Here is a 20,575-nt window from a genome sequence, read left to right on the forward strand (position 1 = left end):
CACTGCACATACCGAGACCTAGTCCGGCAGATGAGTTGCGGCGGTGCACATTGCCTCCCATTGAAATGAATGGGCTTCCGCCGCAACGCATATGGTTTACCGCAGTTGGTGTGCATGAGGCTTTAAGGCAACCTGGTCGCGTTCGCCTGCTTAGACGTTGCATTCATCAGCCAATGGTTGTGTGCCACGTCATCGACTGTGCCGTTGGATACCAGATTGCTATAACATATGATGTGGTAAGCTGATAAATATAATACCTATCCAGGCACCGTAAGATCTGTCAGTCATCAGTAAAGTCTGAGGAGAGGAACGCACCCAATGACCCTCAGCGCCTCCCACTTAAGATTATAGATGGATCCCCCTCGTTATAATTGGTTTGCGTTAATAAAAAAGTAAACAAGAGGACTTCATTTTTTGGGGTTTAAGAATTTAATGAGCTCAGGCTGCCATTATATAAATCGCAGCTAAGCTGTGTTTCATTATTCCACTATCCAGAAACATGTTGGATCATTCAACCAAGATGTTTGGTAACACAGGGGTGTTAATTACAAAAGAGTGATGGGTGGTGGACGAGGTGAGGATTTTCTACTATGTTCTAGACATGATGAAAAACAATGACAAGAGCAGATATTTTTTCACCAGATTTGTAATATTTAATGAACAAAATATGTTATCTTTACAAATGAATCATAGTTTAGAAAATGGAGCTTTGATATATTTAGTGTTCTGTGAATGTCCATAATTGTTTTTGAAGCAGTTCTCATGAAAGCTAGAATCCTTAGTTGCTACATAATTGGACGTATAAATGAATGATATAGCTATATGCATTGATTCTTGAAGAATAACTTATAAATGCCTAATGAGCTTTACTTCAACTGTCGTACCCCATCAGAACCCAAAATATAAGCTTGTAATCACATTTTTGTAAACAAACACTGTGTAGCCTCAAAACAGGGTTAAAACTATCAATCTGATATCATGGATGGTCAGTCCATAGCGCTCGCTTTGAATTTGAGAGTGGTTACATTTCTCCAGGCCCATCCCTCAGCTTTTTACCAAAACATAGGTGGTGTGACTGCTTTGTTATCGTTTCAATTAAGGATTCCAGCTTTTAGTTCAATTGACATCCTTGACATCAAAGTTGCCGGTGTTGGTAAAATCTCCATAGTTTTGATCAAAAAGAGCATTAATTAAAAAGGTACATGCAATACAAATAAAATGTTTGCTTTACTGCAAGTACCAAACCCTGAGGTTTTAATTAGAATTTCTATCAAAATTAACTTCCACTCTTGGAATTAGGCATTTAGAAAGGTGTGAGTGGCCCTGACAGTGGCCCTCCAACCTACCTCTCCAAAGAAAATGTTAGTCCAACAGAAACAAAAAGTTATCCTCGAAGGCTGAAGTTGAGTGCATTTCACATCTCCCATTTAAGAGGCAAAGTCTGTACTCTGGAACTGTATGGGCTACGATTGTAGTTCTGCAGTTCTGGAACTTTGTGCATTAGAGTTGTAGTTCTGGAATGGTGTGCTCCAGCATTCTTGTTTTGTAGTCCTGGAACTGTGTTTTCTAATCTAAAGTTCTGTAGCTGGACCCCACTCGAAGTCCTCAGTCTCGCCATTGTCATCGGAGCTGTCACTGCCTCGGATCTGAGTGCGTCTCGTCTGGACAGCCTGGTGGTGAGCCAACCTATGAGGAGATAGAAGAGAAAGACACATAATTTACTGTCACTTCAGTCTTACTCAACTTGGATAGAACAATTTGGACTAGAAGTAGTTTCTCACTTTCCAGTTGCTAAGGTTGGTTTATAGACATGGATTATGATGATTATCCAATTAAACAAATACCATCACACATATTAATATTATCAGATATAGGCCTACTTCACTTACACAATGAATGATGGGGAAGCTTTCCTCTCCTGAGGTTCTGCCATATGGGTCTGAAAGAGGGAACGTAGTCATGGGTCAAAATCACTGGAGACATAAGTTAACAGAGTATTTGAGCCTTTGGAAGTAAACTAAGAGCTTATGGAAGATCTGTAAGAGTTTAGTGATATGATGGACTGAGACAGTCCCATCAGTACCTGTTGGAGTTTCTTCTCTATGACTGACATTGTGACGGATGGGGTGCTCTCTGGCAGCAGCTCGGCTGACGGGGGCTCAGGGACAAAGATTCTGGGGTTAGGGGCTATGAAGTCAGGGTGTTCATCCGAGTGGGTGGTCGGAACAGCCGGGTCAATGGCGCTGAAGTCCGAATCTGAAAAGCTATGATAGGACGGGGTGTCATCAGTGACGACATCGTGAGGAGAGCTGTCAGATGGACGATGGGTCGACCTGGGCTCAGGCACATGCATCAGGGGTGGGACCTCTCCCAGAGGCTCGGGGGATGGGTCGGGGCTGTGGTACTCGGCGGCGGGCTCTGAGGAGCGGGCCAGAGCGGTGGGCCTGGATATCCGGGGCTGGTTGCTGGCGTCAAATGGTTCCTCCAGGTCCTCATTGTCAGTGTAGACCTCTCCATCTGTAAACGCCTCTCCATCCGTGTCCTCTAGGTCACTGGCAGCACTCAGGTAGTCCGAATGAGTCCGGTCCAACGCATCCAGCTCCTCCTCTCCACCTCCCTCCAACTAAACACACAGACATGTATTTACTTTAGTCTTTATTCTGCCAGGTAATTCATTGAGAGCAAATTCCCAGTTTGACTGTGAGCTGGGATCTGTCCGTCTTACCGTGACTTCTGAGACCCAGACAGGTTTGGCCTGCTGGTGTCTGATCTTGTCTTTCAGAGTCTCATACCACACATTAGAGCTGGGCTGGAGGGCAATACGAGCTGGGAAGTATGGGAACGATGGGACATAGTAATGAATAAAACCACTTGACCTTTTTTAACAGATAAACTACTTAAGAGCAAAAACAACAAGTACAGTTGAAGTCGGAAGTTTACATACACTTAGGTTGGAGTCATTAAAACTTGTTTTTCAACCACTCCACAAATTTCTTGTTTTGGCAAGTCAGTTAGGACTCTACTTTGTGCATGACAAGTCATTTTTCCAACAATTGTTTACAGACAGATGATTTCACTGTATCACAATTCCAGTAGGTCAGAAGTTTACATACACTAAGTTGACTGTGCTTTTAAACAGCTTGGAACGTTCCAGAAAATTATGTCATGGCTTTAGAAGCTTCTGATAAGCTAATTTACATAATTTGAGTCAATTGGAGGTGCACCTGTGGATGTATTTCAAGACCTACCTTCAAACTCAGTGCCTCTTTGCTTGACATCATGGGAACATCCAAATAAATCAGCCAAGACCTCAGAAAAAAAATTGTAGACCTCCACAAGTCTGGTTCATCCTTGGGAGCAATTTCCAAATGCCTGAAGGTACCACGTTCATCTCTACAAACAATAGTACGCAAATATAAACACCATGGGACCACGCAGCCGTCATACCGCTCAGGAAGGAGACCTGTCTCATAGAGATGAACGTACTTTGGTGCGAAAAGTGCAAATCAATCCCAGAACAGCAGCAAAGGACCTTGTGAAGATGCTGGAGGAAACAGGTACAAAATGATCTATATCCACAGTAAAACGAGTCCTATATCAACATAACCTGAAAGGCCGCTCAGCAAGGAAGAAGCCACTGCTCCAAAACCGCCATAAAAAAGCCAGACTACGGTTTGCAACTGCACATGGAGAAATGTCCTCTGGTCTGATGAAACAAAAATAGAACTGTTTGGCCATAATGACCATTGTTATGTTTGGAGGAAAAAGGGGGAAGCTTGCAAGCCGAAGAACCATCTCAAAATTCATCCAACTTATTGTGGGAAGCTTGTGGAAGGCTACCCGAAACGTTTGACCAAAGTTAAACAATTTAAAGGCAATGCTACCAAATACTAATTGAGTGTATGTAAACTTCTGACCCACTGGGAATGTGATGAAAGAAATAAAAGCTGAAATAAATCATTCTATCTACTATTATTCTGACATTTCACATTCTTAAAATAAAGTGTTGATCCTAACTGACCTAAGACAGGGAATGTTTACAAGGACTAAATGTCAGGAATTGTGAAAAACGGAGTTTAAAATGTATTTGGCTAAGGTGTATGTAAACTTCCGACTTCAACCGTATGTGTTTTGATAACACAGGTATGTGTGTGTTTACCTGCGAATAGATGGCCGCAGTGCTTCCTCATCTTGAGGGCCTGTGCGTAGAGGCGTCTGGAGCTCTTGTTGGAGTTCGGGCACATCCTCTGCCTCATGGCCTTGACGTCCTTCCTGCTGTGTGGGTCCAGGAACAGCACCATGGGGTGGTACTGGATGTAGTTCAGACGCTCCACTGCAGTAGGAGTAATGTCCAGCAGAGGGTGCTTGTTCTGGACACAGAGGCGTGAAGAAACATACAATTAGGCATTGTTCTTTAATTGCGAGGTGCATAAATGGAGGAATTCAGATATTACGTTATTGTTTTAGCAATACCCACAGAGTTTTTAATCTACGGTACGCGACATGGTTCAATGTGCCAATAAACCAGCACAATCTACTTGTTTTTCTCTCTCGATTTGTCGCCGTCTTGGAGCTAGAGTTAACTTCTAATGCGGATACAAAAAAAGAGTAATGGAGAGCACAGTATAATACGGCGAACTTAGAAAATGAAGCATTTGTGGTAAGTATATGGGAGCCGCCATCTTTATGCATGTCCGCCATTCTGGTCCTGGATTCAAACAAGCATATAGTTGTACGTCTGTCTCACACCACAACAGGTCACATCTTCCCAGTTTGTTTCATCACCTTCTCTGCAATCCTTCGGACTGTGTCCAGCTTGATGACCGTAGAAGCGGTGTCTGCTCCACTACTACGAGGAACCATCTCTGCCACCTCATATTCATCAGGCATCTCTCTGGCCAGCTTCTCCATGGCCACATCATTCAGAGGACCCAAGATGACGATTGGCCGTTTGAAATTAGCTGGAGATAAACATGGGTCCACGTACATGGGTTGATTCACAATACAAAATGTTTAGTACACAAACTTGTTTAAACTTGACTATTATGTGAACTATTATGTAATATAACCTTCTCTGAGCAGAACTCTCTCGTACGCTGGGAATTTGCCCTGGATAGTGAGTTGGAGCAGGTCGTCGCGGGTCCGGCGGACGTTCTTCTTGGCCCCTCTAAGCCCCCGTAGTTTCCAGAACTCTGCCCTGGGCCCTGAGACCTGGCGATCCCCTCCTCCTCCACTGGCCCTCTGAGCCTGCTCCATACTGGCCAGTGTCTCAGCCCTGGGTGAGAGACAGAATGATTGTAGAATTACTGCTACCCTAATGACAGTATGAGGCTGCATTTACATAGGCAGCTCAATTCTGATCTTGTCTTTCTTTTGACCAATCAGATCACTCATTTGCTAATAATTGGGTAAAATATCAGAATTGGACTGACTGTGTAAATGCAGCAAAAGTATACAAATTGGAAATACGTTGCCATCAGATGTCATCCTTTGTAACCTAATGTATCTTTTTACGTTTATCTTTTTACATCCATATCCAACCAATCATATAATCAATAACTCACTCATTCTAGTCTCAACTCACCCGGTCTGGTTGGGGATGGTGCCCTTGTCCAGCTCGTGCAGGTCGTTGCCCATGCGTATAGCCAGCCACTTCCCCAGCTTGCCCCTGTGCATGGTGTCCACCACCCTGAACACCTCTCCCCTGGTGAAGGCTAGGCTGTTGTGGCCCTCTGCCTCGTTGTCAAAGTGGGTCCGGATGTAGAACGAGTCCCCCAAGTTGGACTTCAGTATCTTCTTGTATACTGACAAGAGAGGAAGAATAATTTAGGAATAATTTAATAATTTGTATGTACCTTATTTGTTACTGGGTAGAGTTATTACATAGTAATTGTCATACGGGCAAGTCCTCTGAAATCAACCACAAATCTTCCCCCCTGCACCTGGTTCTGCCTCTAAGGACGTTATACTCACTGTCCATCTTGTTCTGAGTACGGATGTCCACCGGCTCCCCTCTCTTTATGTTGATCAGGAACATAGCAGCTTCCTCACGGTTGAAATGACCAAAGTCCACCCCATTCACCTAGAACAAGACCATAGCTCATAAGTGGGTGAGAGATGTGTTGCATATACTTGTACTGTAGATAGTGACCACTGAAGTGCTGATTTACACTAACACTTGTCCCAGAGAGCTAGTGTGCACAGGCTTTTGCTTCAGCACGGCATAGAAAAAAACTGAATTAACTAATAAAGATCTTAATTGAATCAGATGTGTTAGTGCTGGGCAGAAACAAAAGCATGCACACCATGTACCGGTGGTGACCGCAACAGTGAGTCTCACCTGCATGATCTGGTCCCCCTCCTTCATGCCTTGCTCATGGGCAGGACTGTTGGGCTGAACCCCCCCAACAAAGATGCCCACGTCATTACCCCCCACCAGCCTCAGGCCTACGCTGCCCTCCTTCACAAACGACACTGTGTTCAGATCGGAGCTGTATCTGAGAGAAGATAGTACAGATCAAAAGGAGTATTTATGAAAAGGAGCATTGTCCAGTCATATTCAATAGACTATAGGATACCGAACAAATAAATCACTTATGGTGGTCTGCATTGTGAATGGGTTGTACATTTTTTATATTTGACATTTTTTCTAAGGCTATACTGTATGGGTATAAATAAATCACCTTACCCCAAGTTAGGTGTGGGGATGGAGTCTGGAGGTAAGGAGTAGAGGGGTTCCTCTGTCTTAGCTGAAATGGAAATAACAGTTAAGACCTTCCTTCCATCCACAGAGTTACTAACACGTTATAAAGAGGACATTGGAGAGCTGATACAAGAGAGTTGGTACTTACAGTAGGCTGGAGGGTTGCTCTTCACTGATATCCCATAGCGGACAGTTCCATTGGCTCTGCGTGGAATACTACAAGAGAAGAGATACCATTCACTGACATTTCCACAATAAGTGAGTTAGAGGTCAGAGAAGGTGGAAGTGTACACCCACACTTGTGATCAGATTGACTTGAAGAGTAACATGACTTGTCACAGAGGTTTCTTGGAGGTGTGCATTCCTTTTGTTTATGGTGGTTTATTAAACTGTCCGTTCTTTACCTGGTTGTCAACAGTGGTTTCTAGTGTTTTACCTGTGGTTGCTCTCCACATCGGTACTCCCAGACCTCCGAGGGGGTGAAGGTGCACGGTCTGACTCAGAGGAATCTGAAGAGAGCAAAAACAGAGGATGAGGATACAGACTTCCAACCCCAAGTTCAATCTTACTAGACAGTGCCCATCTTTCATATGAGGGACACTGACCTGAGACTGGTCTGGAGGGGGTCATGCCTCGTTGAGGGGGGTCCTGTCTCACTAATGGAGCTGGAGAAGACTGCATCTCAGGCAGAGCTCTGGGAGAGAGAGAGGAGAGCTGGAGAGCGCAATCATACTCAATACAAAGCTCTTATCGTGTCAACTACTATAGAAATCCTATAGTTAAATACTAGCTAATTGGACTGAAAGGGGTTATCAAGAGTGCGATGTTGACCGACTTCAAACAGTGTGTGATCTTAGCATGCAGAACTGTGCATGTTAAATGTGTCAATATTGATTCAGTTCCTTGTCCAAATAAACCAACCAGTCTAGCATCCTGGATTTATCCTCCGAACATATTATGTTCTGAAGCAGTCAGCTATTGAAACAGTTTTTAATCAACATGTATGTGTACCAACGTCTTTAACTTGCCATTTTGCACTCAACTAAGTTTACGCATCGCAGTATTATCTTGGCCAGTATCATCACATTCTCCTGTTAACGGGTTGGTGTGTTCGTCTGTCAGCATTACCTGTAACTGTTCTTGGATCCCCGGGAACTGGAGCCTCCACTGTCTGCAAATTCCCGTCGAGGTACGGATGAATAACTTGCCTCTGACTCTGATCCTGAGCGCCCTGTGGACATGGCCAGACACACACACATACAGTACCAGTCAAAGGTTTGGACAGGCCTACTCAGTCAAGGGTTTTTCTTTATTTTTACTATTTTCTACATTGTAGAATAATAGTGAAGACATCAAAACTATGAAATAACACATATAGAATCATTCAAAGTAGCCACCCTTTGCCTTGATGACAGCTTTGCACACTCTTGGTATTCTCTCAACCAGCTTCATGAGGTAGTCACCTGGAATGCATTTCAATTAACAGGTGTGCCATGTTAAAAGTTAATTTGTGTAATTTCTTTCATTCTTAATGCGTTTGAGCCAATCAGTTGTGTTGTGACAAGGGTGGTATACAGAAGATAGCCCTATATGGTAATAGATCAAGTCCATATTATGACAAGAACAGCTCAAATAAGCAAAGAGAAACAGTCCATCATTACTTTAAGACATGAAGGTCAGTCAATACGGAAATTAAGAACTTTGAACGTTTCTTCAAGTGCAGTCGCGAAAACCATCAAGCGCTATGAGGACCACCACAGGAAAGGAAGACCCAGAGTTACCGTTGCTTCAGAGGATAAGTTCATTAGAGTCAACTGCACCTCAGATTGTAGCCCAAATAAATGCTTCACAGAGTTCAAGTAAGAGACACATCTCAACATCAACTGTTCAGAGAACACTGCATGAAATCAGGCCTTCATGGTCAAATTGCTGCAAAGAAACCACTATTAAAAGGACACCAATAATATAAATAAGAGACTTGCTTGGGCCAAGAAACACAAGACATAGACATCGGACCGGTGGTAATCTGTCCTTTGGTCTGATGAGTCCAAATTTGAGATTTTTGGTTGCAACCGCCGCGTCTTTGTGAGACGCAGAGTAGGTGAACGGATTATCTCTGCATGTATGGTTCCCACCGTGAAGCATGGAGGAGGAGGTGTGATGGTGTGGGGGTGCTTTGCTGGTGACACTGTCTGTGATTTATTTAGAATTCAAGGCACACTTAACCAGCATGGTTACCACAGCATTCTGCAGCGATACGCCATCCCATCTGGTTTGCGCTTAGTGGGACTATCATTTGTTTTTCAACAAGACAATGACCCAAAACACACCTCCAGGCTGTGTAAGGACTATTTGACTAAGGGGGAGAGTGATGGAGTGCTGCATCAGATGACCTGGCCTCTACAATCACCTAACCTTTTATTTAAATAGGCAAGTCAGTTAATTTACAATGACGGCCTACACCGGCCAAACCCTAACCCTACGCTGGGCCGATTGTGCGCCGCCCTACGGGACTCCCAATCACGGCCAGTTGTGATAAAGCCTGGAATCGAACCAGGGTCTGTAGTGACACCTCTAACACTAAAATGCAGTGCCGTAGACTGCTGCGCCACTTGAGATGGTTTGGGATGAGTTGGACCGCAGAGTGAAGGAAAAGCAGCCAACAAGTGCTCAGCATATGTGGGAACTCCTTCAAGACTGTTGGAAAAGCATTCCAGGTGAAGCTGGTTGAGATGATGCCAAGAGTGGGCAAAGCTGTCATCAAGGCAAAGGGTGGCTACTTTGAAGAATCTTAAATATAAAATATATTTTGATTTGTTTAACACATTTTTTTGGTTTCTACAGGATTCCATATGTGTTATTTCATAGTTTTGATGTCTTCACTATTATTCTACAATGTAGAAAATAGTAAAAATAAAAGTAAAACCCTTGAATAAATAGGTGTGTCCAAACTTTTGTTTTGTACTGTAGGTAAACAAAAACAAATCCTAAACATACCAAACATGAGCAATAATATAGGCATAAGTTACAAGTAAGTAATTGTCAATATGCACACAGCGCACCTTTAGCATGGTTGCTCATTGTGACACTGGGAGCCTTCCACCTGGGGGGCTCCACTTGGGGCTCCACAGCTACTAAAGGAGTGGCTCTGGAATAGAAGAGGGAGTTGGGAGTGAGGGAGAAGGAAGACAATAGAACTCAGTTACATGTGGAGAAAATAAATAATGATGAGAAGACTTAATATATTCACATCAGGACATCTGGGGGAGCTGTCTCACATAGCAAGACCCTACTGGCTGATCACAGTTGGTAATTAACAATTACAAGGCTAATTGTTGCTTTTAATTGAACAACTGCATTTTACTTGTTATCCATGCCATGGATGCTAACCCTAACTCATCCATGTACAGTCGTGGCCAAAAGTTTTGAGAATGACACAAATATAAATTTTCACAAAGTCTGCTGCCTCAGTTTGTATGATGGCAATTTGCATATACTCCAGAATGTTATGAAGAGTGATCAGATGAATTGCAATTAATTGCAAAGTCCCTCTTTGCCATGCAAATTAACTGAATCCCCCAAAAACTGGTGTGAGTGTTGACGAGGACAAGGCGGGAGATCACTCTGTCATGCTGATTAGGTTTGAATAACAGACTGGAAGCTTCAAAAGGAGGGTGGTGCTTGGAATCATTGTTCTTCCTCTGCCAATCATGGTTACCTGCAAGGAAACACGTGCCGTCATCATTGCTTTGCACAAAAAGGGCTTCACAGGCAAGGATATTGCTGCCAGTAAGATTGCACCTAAATCAACCATTTATCGGAGCATCAAGAAATTCAAGCAGAGCGGTTCAATTGTTGTGAAGAAGGCTTCAGGGCGCCCAAGAAAGTCCAACAAGCGCCAGGACCGTCTCCTAAAGTTGATTCGGCTGCGGGATCGGGGAACCACCAGTACAGAGCTTGCTCAGGAATGGCAGCAGGCAGGTGTGAGTGCATCTGCACGCACAGTGAGGCGAAGACTTTTGGAGGATGGCCTAGTATCAAGAAGGGCAGCAAAGAAGCCACTTCTCTCCAGGAAAAACATCAGGAACAGACTGATATTCTGCAAAAGGTACAGGGATTGGACTGCTGAGTACTGGGGTAAAGTCATTGTCTCTGATGAAGCACCTTTCCGATTGTTTGGGGCATCCGGAAAAAAAGCTTGTCCGGAGGAGACAAGGTGAGCGCTACCATCAGTCCTGTGTCATGCCAACAGTAAAGCATCCTGAGACCATTCATGTGTGGGGTTGCTTCTCAGCCAAGGGAGTGGGCTCACTCACAATTTTGCCTAAGAACACTGCCATGAATAAAGAATGGTACCAACACATTCTCCGAGAGCAACTTTTCCCAACCATCCACGAACAGTTTGGTGACGAACAATGCCTTTTCCAGCATGATGGACCACCTTGCCATAAGGCAAAAGTGATAACTAAGTGGCTCGGGGAACAAAACATCGATATTTTGGGTCCATGGCCAAGAAACTCCCCAGACCTTAATCCCATTGAGAACTTGTGGTCAATCCTCAAGAGGCGGGTGGACAAACAAAACCCCACAAATTCTGACAAACTCCAAGCATTGATTATGCAAGAATGGGCTGCCATCAGTCAGGATGTGGCCCAGAAGTTAATTGACAGCATGCCAGGGCGGATTGCAGAGGTTTTGAAAAAGAAGGGTCAACACTGCAAATATTGACTCTTTGCATCAACTTAATGTAATTGTCAATGAAAGCCTTTGACACTTATGAAATGCTTGTAATTATACTTCAGTATTCCATAGTAACATCTGACAAAAATATCTAAAGACACTGAAGCAGCAAACTTTGTGGAAATTAATATTTGTCATTCTCAAAACTTTTGGCCACGACTGTATAGTTCCAAATGCATTTGAGATTCTTTTCGAATTAGACCAATATAATGCTCATTCATTATCAGGCATTCTATGTTTTTTTTATCATGCTGCTGATTACTTTGTAATGGCCAGATTCAGCAACATATACAGTAGAGGGATGTGCTTAGTGAAAGTCGCTTTTACTTTATTGGCAAACAAAACCTCACAGTCCTGACTGGTTTCATCACTGCCTGGTATGGCAACTGCTCGGCTTCCGACCGCAAGTCTCTACAGAGGGTAGTGCGTACGGCCCTGTACATCCCTGGGGCCAAGCTTCCTGCCATCAATGACCTCTATACCAGGCGGTGTCAGAGGAAGGCCCTAAAAATTGTCAAAGACTCCAGCCACCCTAGTCATATACTGTTCTCTCTGCTACCACACGGCAAGCGGTACCGGAGCACCATGTCTAGGTCCAAAAGGCTTCTAAACAGCTTCTACCCCCAAACCATAAGACTCCTTCATCAAATAGTACTCGCAAAACACCAGTCTCAAAGTCAACAGTGAAGAGGCGACTCCGGGATGCTGGCCTTCTAGGCAGAGTTGCAAAGAAAAAGCCATATCTCAGACTGGCCATTAAAAAGAAAAAATTAAGATGGGCAAAAGAACACAGACACTGGATAGAGGAACTCTGCCTGGAAGGCCAGCATCCCGGAGTCGCCTCTTCACTGTTGACGTTGAGACTGGGGTTCTGCGGGTACTATTTAATGAAGCTGCCAGTTGAGGACTTGTGAGGCGTCTGTTTCTCAAACTAGACACTAATGTACTTGTCCTCTTGCTCAGTTGTGCAGCGGCGCCTCCAACTCCTCTATTCTGGTTAGAGCCAGTTTGCGCTGTTCTGTCAAGGGAGTAGTACACAGCGTTGTACGAGGTCTTCAGTTTCTTTGCAATTTCTCACATGGAATAGCCTTCATTTCTCAGAACAAGAATAGACTGACGAGTTTCAGAATAAAGTTATTTGTTTCTGGCCATTTTGAGCCTGTAATCAAACCCACAAATACTGACACTCCAGATACTCAACTAGTCTAAAGAAGGCCAGTTTTATTGCTTTTTTAAAATCAGCACAACAGTTTTCAGCTGTGCTAACATAATTGCAAAAGGGTTTTCTAATGATCAATTAGCCTTATAAACTTGAATTAGCTAACACAACGTGCCAATGTAACACAGGCGTGATGGTTGCTGATAATGGGCCTCGGTATGCCTATGTAGATATTCCATTAAAAAAAAAAAAAGATCTAAATGAAATTCAAAATAAAAAGATGCCATTTACAACTACAATAGTCATTTACAACATTAACAATGTCGACACTGTTTTTCTGATCAATTTGATGTTATTTTAATGTACCAAAAATGAGCTTTTCTTTCAAAAACAAGGACATTTCTAAGTGACCCCAAACATTTGAACGGTAGTGTACACATTACCTCAATTACCTCGACTAACCGGTGCCCCCGCACATTGACTCTGTACCAGTACCCCCTGTATATAGCCTAGCTACTGTTATTTTACTGCTGCTCTTTAACTATGTTATTTTTAACTTAAAACTGATTTGTTAGTTAAGGGCTTGTAAGTAAGCATTTCACGGTAAGGTCTACACCTGTTGTATTCGGCACATGTGACGAATAAAATTTGATTTGACTGAGCACAAGTTAGGGGTTATGCCTCATCTGTACCTGTACCTGCTCCGGGAGTCCTGCCTGTGGGTGGTGCCCTGTCTCTGGGCGGGCCCGGAGCTGCTGTCCGACTCAGTCTCAGAGTCTGGGGAGAGAGCAAGGGTAATGCTCCAATTATGTGGCCCTTTCTACCTCCTTTGAATGTACTTATAATGTTATGTCAAGGTGTTCCTGTTGTGGAAGTTGAGGCAAGGGGTGTAGTGTTACTGACCTGGAGGTGGGGCTTTGACAGGAGAGGAGACCCGTCGGGGGGGATCCTGACGAATGGAGATGGGGGAGGCGCTCAGTGTCCCAGGGTGGGTCAGGTCAGGGAGCACTCTGTATCTGGAGTGGTCCTCTGGGACTCTGGAACTCTCTCCTCTTCTAGGGGGTGGTGAGGCACTGCGGTCCGAGTCCGACTCTGACACCACTGCACAGAGAGAGAAACAGGGGAGAGAGAGAACATGTTATTATCATCATGATCCACTCATCGAGAATGTGTCATTTGATGAGATTTCCCTATAGCCTATGTTGTGCGTTTACCTTTACGAGTTCGCAAGGCGGAGGAGGGACGGGAAGGACGTGGGGCGGCCCAGTCGAGGACGCCAGGTGAGGCTTTGGGGTTGGGGAGCATGGACACCCCTGAAAGAGTTCTACAGCAAGAAAGAAAAACACCTCAATGAAACACAGATCTCAAAATATCGAAACAACAGTGTCTGGTTTGAGGTTCAACCCACCTGTATTTGTCGGCTATATCTGGGCTGTCCTTCCTGACAAGAGGGGGTGAGGCACTGCGGTCAGACTCGGACTCTGAGGGGGCTAGAGAAAAACAACACACAGTTCAGGTCAAGCTCGACAGGGTACAGATTACACACGAGTGGGATGGGCCAATGTTTATGAAGGAGTTGAGACCCTCGTCTCTGGACTGACCTCGGCGAGAGGGGTAGGCTTTAGCAGCAGGCCGGGACAGTGTTGAACGCACCGGGGACTGGTCACGAGACTTAGCTAATAGAGGAGGTTGCTCAGCTCTTCTGCAACAGAACAGAGAGAGAAAGCCTCATCATACGTACAGTTGAAGTCAGAGGTTTACATACACCTTAGCCAAATACATTTAAACTCAGTTTTTCACAATTCCTGACATTTAATCCTAGTAAAAATTCAGATCACCACTTTATTTTAAGAATGTGAAATGTCAGAATAATAGTAGAGCGAATGACTTATTTCAGCTTTTATTTCTTTCATCACATTCCCAGTGGATCAGAAGTTTACATACACTCAATTAGTATTTGGTCGCATTGCCTTTAAATTGTTAAACTTGAGTCAAACGTTTTGGGTAGCCTTCCACAAGCTTCACACAATAAGTTGGGTGAATTTTGGCCCATTACTCCTGATAGAGCTGGTGTAACTGAGTCAGGTTTGTAAGCCTCCTTGCTCACACGCTTTTTCAGTTCTACCCACACATTTTGATTGAGGTCAGGGCTTTGTGATGGCCACTCCAAATACCTTGACTTTGTTGTCCTTAAGCCATTTTGCCGCAACTTTGGAAGTATGCTTGGGGTTTGTCCATTTGGAAGACCCATTTGCGACCAACATTTAACTTCCTGACTGATGTCTTGAGATGTTGCTTCAATATATCCACATAATTTTCCTGCCTCATGATGCCATCTATTTGTGAAGTGCACCAGTCCCTCCTGCAGCAAAGCACCCCCACAACATGATGCTGCCACCCCCGTGCTTCACGGTTGGGATGGTGTTCTTCGGCTTGCAAGCGTTGCCCTTTTTCCTCCAAACATAACAATGGTCATTATGGCCAAACAGTTCTATTTTTGTTTCATCAGACCAGAGAACATTTCTCCAAAAAGTATGATCTTTGTCCCCATGCAGTTGTAAACCGTAGTCTGGCTTTTTTTATGGCGGTTTTGGAGCAGTGGCTTCTTCCTTGCTGAGTGGCCTTTCATGTTATGTCAATATAGGACTTGTTTTACTGTGGATATAGATACTTTTGGCCCCGTTTCCTCCAGCATCTTCACAAGGTCCTTTGCTGTTGTTCTGGGATTTATTTGCACTTTTCGCACCAAAGTACGTTAATCTCTAGGAGACAGAACGTATCTCCTTCCTGAGCGGTATGACGGCTGCATGGTCCCGTGGTGTTTATACTTGCGTACTATTGTTTGTACAGATGAACATGGTACTCTCAGGCGTTTGGAAATTGCTCCCAAGGATGAACCAGACTTGTGGAGGTCTACACATTTTGTCTTGGATGATTTATTTAGATTTTCCAATGATGTCAAGCAAAGAGGCACTGAGTTTGAAGGTAGGCCTTGAAATACATCCACAGATACACCTCCAATTGACTCAAATTATGTCAATTAGCCCATCAGAAGCTTCTAAAGCCATGACATAATTTTCTGGAATTTTCCAAGCTGTCAACTTAAACTTGAAATAATCTGTCTGTAAACAATTGATGGAAAAATGACTTGTGTCATGCACAAAGTAGATTTCAGGTGAGGTTACCTGCGTGTGCGTCGTTCTCTAGTGGCGGAGCGTGACACTCTGTTTCTACGAGTGGGGATGTCTGTATCCAGGTCTGAAATGTCTGAGGAGATCAGAGGAAAGCCATTAAAACACTGAGGAATCACATACTGGAGCAGCTGAACCAACATTTACTTTGCTTTTCAGGAGCTGCTTCTGACTCTACATTCATATCTCTCATCTACTACTTTCCTCCTTCCCCCTCTTGCCACCCTCCTCCTTCCAATCCTGAGATGCTGATGCTACATTCTCTCACTCATACACTACTGTCACTATTGTCTTTCCCCTTTTCCCTCGCTCCCTCACCCTCCAGTTCAGAGCTGCTGTGGCCATGGCGGTCCTCCTCGCTGTTGGGGGCGCTGTCATCCACCTCGGGGATGCTGACCAGGAACTTGCGGTCGTCTCTCAAGACCATCATGGTCAGCTTCCCCCGGGACTTCTCCACCAGGTGCTTGGTCTCAAGCAGGGACAGGTTCTCTGTTGTCATGCCATTGATCTGGACAGGAAGTAGAAAAACTTAAAAGTTCACGGAATGCGGAAATCGTCCTTTGGCTTCATACAATGACATTGACGAAAACAGACATTATTAAAACACCAGGAACATCTGTCATCAAAAGCATTCTGGTTTATGGTCCCAGTATAGAATCATATCTATGTACAAAGCAAAGATGCTATGTTTTGTGATGAAATATCATATAGACCTTGAGAATGAGGTCTCCCTCCTGCAGAGTGCCCTCCTTGGCAGCCAGACCCGTCTCAGTCATGTGTTTGATGAAGATTTGGCTTCCCAACTTCAGTCCATACTCTGGAACAGGAAGAGAAAGGCAACATGAAATCGTTGTAACGGAGGCCTTGAATTCACTTGTCTATACAATCACGTCCGATCTGTGATTACGATTTGAAACCTTTTGCTACGGCGTGGCCTAATGAACACAACCCAGATGTTATTCATCCTTACCATCTGTGAGTTTCTTCTTCAGCAGGGTGGTTTTGATTGGCTTGTCTAGGAAGTCCTGGTGTGGCAGCCGTTTGTACCCCGACATAAGTGGCAGGGCGTGAGCGGTCTCGTTGCGATCGGAGGTAGTGCTACGGGCGCTGTAGTGGTCAGGGTTGCGGGCCTGGTCGGAGCCATCAGAGTAGCGTCGGATCCTCCGTGGGGGGTCCTGATCCAGCAGGTTGGAGTGGGAGGCGGCACGCGACGGTCTGGTGCTGGCTGGGAGCTGGACCTTACGAGGACGCTTCACTGTCTGAGAGAGAGAGACCTGTATTACCTTTATTTTGTCTGGTAAGTGTACTGAAATTATGTTCTCACAGCAATAAGCTGGGGTTGCTCACAAATCACACGAAGATGGAAGAACCAACCATGCTTAACACTACAGTACATAAGGCTACTCACTATGTTGGCTGTTTTGCCACATGACTTAAGGTTCTGGATGGTGAAGGTAGAGTAGACATTCTCCATGGACACTCCATTGACCATGACGATCTGATCTCTGACGCTGTTGGAGAGGAACAAGAGGTAAAACAAGGTAAGGATCAAAGACATGCAATTTTACATTTGGATGTGTTAGGTTGTGTGTGTGAGTTTACTGTATATACCCTCAAGTAAAACCCTTAGAGGCATGTGCCTGTATGCCTGAAGGGTATAGCTGTAGGGTGTAGGCGACTTACAACAGCCGTCCCATAGCGGGTCCGTTCCGCACCACATCTGAAACCATCACAGCTGTGCCCCCTGAGTCTGGGTTCGGCTTGTCTCTGCCCCCTGATATCGCAAAGCCAAACCCCATCTTGGAATCCTGCCATAGCAAGAGTAGGAGGGTGATAAGCGAGAAAGAGGGAGAGAGAGAAAAAATGAAAGAGAAAGAGCAGGTGAGAGAGATGGAGAAAGCAGGGAGAGCGAGTGACGGAAAGAGAAAAAGAGAGGGTGATAAAGAACAAGGGACATAGGAAAGAGGTAGGGAGAGCACATTCCATCAGCACTGAAGTGTGTCACCTGACCTGTACCAAGAGTTACAGGGAGCAATAGGGCGTGCCTTTGTTACTCAAACTTTCTGCAGTTAGCCACAGAGTTGGATCGTTTTGAAGTCCATTCCAATTGAAGTGGTTCAGTATTTCTATCGGTACACCTTAAGTATGTCAAAGTACTGTCTGTAACTACATGCTGTTGTGTTTTAGGTCCACATCAAAGTATATCATCAAATGCTGACTGACAAAACAACAGAGACACTTACTTTGCTTAGTGTTATAGTATGCTGCTCCCATATCATTAATTCTTCCATCTCTGGTTTCTGAAAAACAACATCAAACCTATTACAACTTGTAAAACAAATCGCAAAGCACAGACATTCTCCATTTACCATCAACAAACCATAACATGAATAAACTCCAGCAACTTAATCACAACAGAAGCAGCAGTTTCATGTCCTTACATTGACAGTTGCCAAGCCCCACTGTGTTGTTTGTGAGACTGAGGAGAGGAGTCAAAATGAGCCGACTGCAGCGTGCTCTCACCTGTCTCATTCCATTCCTCTGACAGGTACGGGGGAGGGGCCACAAAGGGAGAGACGGAGCTGGCCGCCCTTGCTGTGACATACGATACCCGGGCATTGTTCAATGGGGTGCAACATTATAGAACGCTGCAGGTAGAAACTCAATGTATAGAGCTGACTAGACTTGTTCTCCATGGCTCTCTAGACATATGGAATAGAGAATTGTCTGTGCTACACAATTAATTTCTATCTGCAATGTTTTTCGTGCCTCATCCAATTGAACACGCCTCCGGATACAAACAGAGGACATTCACGAACCGACGACAGTGCCACACTAACATACTGAAAACATTCCACATCTAATTTCAAAACTAAACAACATTGCAGGTCATATCTCTGATATTATAAACTGGGTGGTTCGAGCCCTGAATGCTGATTGGCTGACAGCCGTGGTATATCAGACCGTATACCATGGGTATGACAAAACATGTATTTCTACTGCTCTAATTATGTTGGTAACCAGTTTATAATAGCAATAAGGCACATCGGGGGGTTTGTGGTATTTGGCCAATATACCACGGCTAAGGGCTTTATCCAGGCACTCCGCGTTGCGTTGTGCGTAAAAACAACCCTTAGCCGTGGTATGTTGGGCATATACCACACTCCCTCGGGTCTTATTGCTTAAGTATCCTACTCCTACTACAGTACTAATTGCCTAAACTGGTCCAGCAAGATGGACTACCCTGAAGGTCAAGAGAAGTATTGCAGAGATGTGTGAAACCTTGCCCCACACACTTTATTCAAATGAATATATTGGGACAAAGAAAGTTGTAATGTACACTACAGCAGAATACACATTTACAGAATCGGAAATGAAATGTAACCAGAAGACGACTTTTACAAATCAGAAATTCGGTGTATGCTTGATCATCTGTCTGACTCAATAATATACATACTAGAAATATATTGTGCATGTTCCTACTACTCTACATAGGTTCAATTACACAAACAGCCATTGTTGCATTGAGATGAGTGTTAGTTGTCTGTGGGCAATTCCACGGTAACGGAATTATGCTGAGACTTATTTTTCACTTTAAAACAAAAATCCTTGATTTCAAAGTCTAACAAACCATACAACTCTATGCACAATGACTATCTACACAGTAAATCTATTACAAAAACATTTACTGGAAATATTGTGCAGATGCAAAGTTTGGTAAAATAATTATGTTAAAATCTCGCTCAGTTTTATTCTGTTACCAAACTTTGTATCTGCATAGTTCTTCCTGTAAATGGGCTTTTGTAAAATTGTCTGTGGAAATTGTTAAAAGTAGTCCTTGTGCATAGAGTTTAGCAGTTCGCTAAACTTTTAAAATCAATAGTTTTTGTTAGGTGTACATTTTAATGTGAAAAATCTGAGTCTCAGCATAATTCCGTTACCATGGAATTGCCCTTTTGTTAATTAGACTGTTGTAAGAAATTATACTAGGTTAAAGGTTAACCCTTAGCCCAAGTCTTTTTGACCATAAACAAACATACCACCGTATTCCACCTGCTACTCCACCATTAGTAAAATACTAGTGATTTATTGAGGATGCTTGTCCTGCTTGTCCTCCTCAGTGACTATCTGACCATGTCTGTCTCACCTTGTTGACCGTTCTCTGACCTGTATGTTTGTCCTGACCCTGTAGGGGTTAGTTAACATTAGACTGAAGGACTAGATATCAGCAGTCTCACAGCTCTTCAACTGTTTGATCATCCCATGATAAGCAAGGACTCCATCTTAGAAGCTCCTGGTCAAGAGACAACGTCAATGAAATGACGGTGGTTTATCTCTAAAAATGACACTAGAGCAACACAGTTTTAATCATGGTCAAGTCTATTATTGTAATAGAATTAAATGAATAAAGAGGATATAGTTGACATGCATCCTCCGGTAGACACCTTTCATCTGCTTTGAGAGGTCGAAGGGGCCAACTGCCAGTATGCAAATATCATTGACGCTATCATTCTACAGTCTAATCAGGGTCACTATTCCTGAAAACAATGTCTGTCTCCATGACTACAACATTAACAAAGTAGGGTAGTGAACAAGCATTCATGAGTGTATTTTTCTTGGGATTCTGACAAATCGACAATCTTGGCTTTGGTTGCTGAAACTCACTTGTGCGCAAAAGAATACAAATAGGTTACATGATGCAGCCATTATCAAGAAATCTACACAGAATTGCCCAACGTTCTGCATAATCCCACTTGACAATTACTACGGTATATGTATACT

General features: G+C 43.8%; 1 protein-coding gene across 5 annotated transcripts in view; it reads right to left on the bottom strand.

Moving 5' to 3' along the window:
- Positions 1-630: 630 nt before the first annotated feature.
- Positions 631-20,575, bottom strand: part of LOC120054749 (tight junction protein ZO-3-like) — a 28,815-nt gene continuing 8,870 nt past the window's right edge. For 4 of the 5 annotated variants that reach the window (XM_039002321.1, XM_039002317.1, XM_039002320.1 and 1 more), the window contains 28 exons: positions 18,037-18,093; positions 17,477-17,601; positions 17,202-17,304; positions 16,764-17,052; positions 16,507-16,610; positions 16,112-16,301; positions 15,788-15,869; positions 14,204-14,304; positions 14,011-14,092; positions 13,817-13,926; positions 13,506-13,703; positions 13,295-13,379; positions 9,766-9,851; positions 7,832-7,934; positions 7,309-7,397; positions 7,140-7,212; positions 6,852-6,919; positions 6,689-6,749; positions 6,341-6,497; positions 5,974-6,082; positions 5,585-5,804; positions 5,070-5,275; positions 4,786-4,961; positions 4,160-4,370; positions 2,726-2,826; positions 2,084-2,623; positions 1,890-1,939; positions 631-1,686 (listed from right to left, as the gene is read on the bottom strand). In XM_039002321.1, coding sequence (XP_038858249.1) covers positions 1,572-1,686; positions 1,890-1,939; positions 2,084-2,623; positions 2,726-2,826; positions 4,160-4,370; positions 4,786-4,961; positions 5,070-5,275; positions 5,585-5,804; positions 5,974-6,082; positions 6,341-6,497; positions 6,689-6,749; positions 6,852-6,919; positions 7,140-7,212; positions 7,309-7,397; positions 7,832-7,934; positions 9,766-9,851; positions 13,295-13,379; positions 13,506-13,703; positions 13,817-13,926; positions 14,011-14,092; positions 14,204-14,304; positions 15,788-15,869; positions 16,112-16,301; positions 16,507-16,610; positions 16,764-17,052; positions 17,202-17,304; positions 17,477-17,601; positions 18,037-18,084 — 3,882 coding nt within the window. In that variant the 5' untranslated portion in view covers positions 18,085-18,093 and the 3' untranslated portion in view covers positions 631-1,571. The remainder of the gene's footprint in view (positions 1,687-1,889; positions 1,940-2,083; positions 2,624-2,725; positions 2,827-4,159; positions 4,371-4,785; positions 4,962-5,069; positions 5,276-5,584; positions 5,805-5,973; positions 6,083-6,340; positions 6,498-6,688; positions 6,750-6,851; positions 6,920-7,139; positions 7,213-7,308; positions 7,398-7,831; positions 7,935-9,765; positions 9,852-13,294; positions 13,380-13,505; positions 13,704-13,816; positions 13,927-14,010; positions 14,093-14,203; positions 14,305-15,787; positions 15,870-16,111; positions 16,302-16,506; positions 16,611-16,763; positions 17,053-17,201; positions 17,305-17,476; positions 17,602-18,036; positions 18,094-20,575) is intronic. The other variant, XM_039002318.1, reaches the window with a different exon arrangement.

This window comes from Salvelinus namaycush, chromosome 10 (genome assembly GCF_016432855.1).
Source record: "Salvelinus namaycush isolate Seneca chromosome 10, SaNama_1.0, whole genome shotgun sequence".
Lineage (NCBI taxonomy): Eukaryota > Metazoa > Chordata > Actinopteri > Salmoniformes > Salmonidae > Salvelinus > Salvelinus namaycush.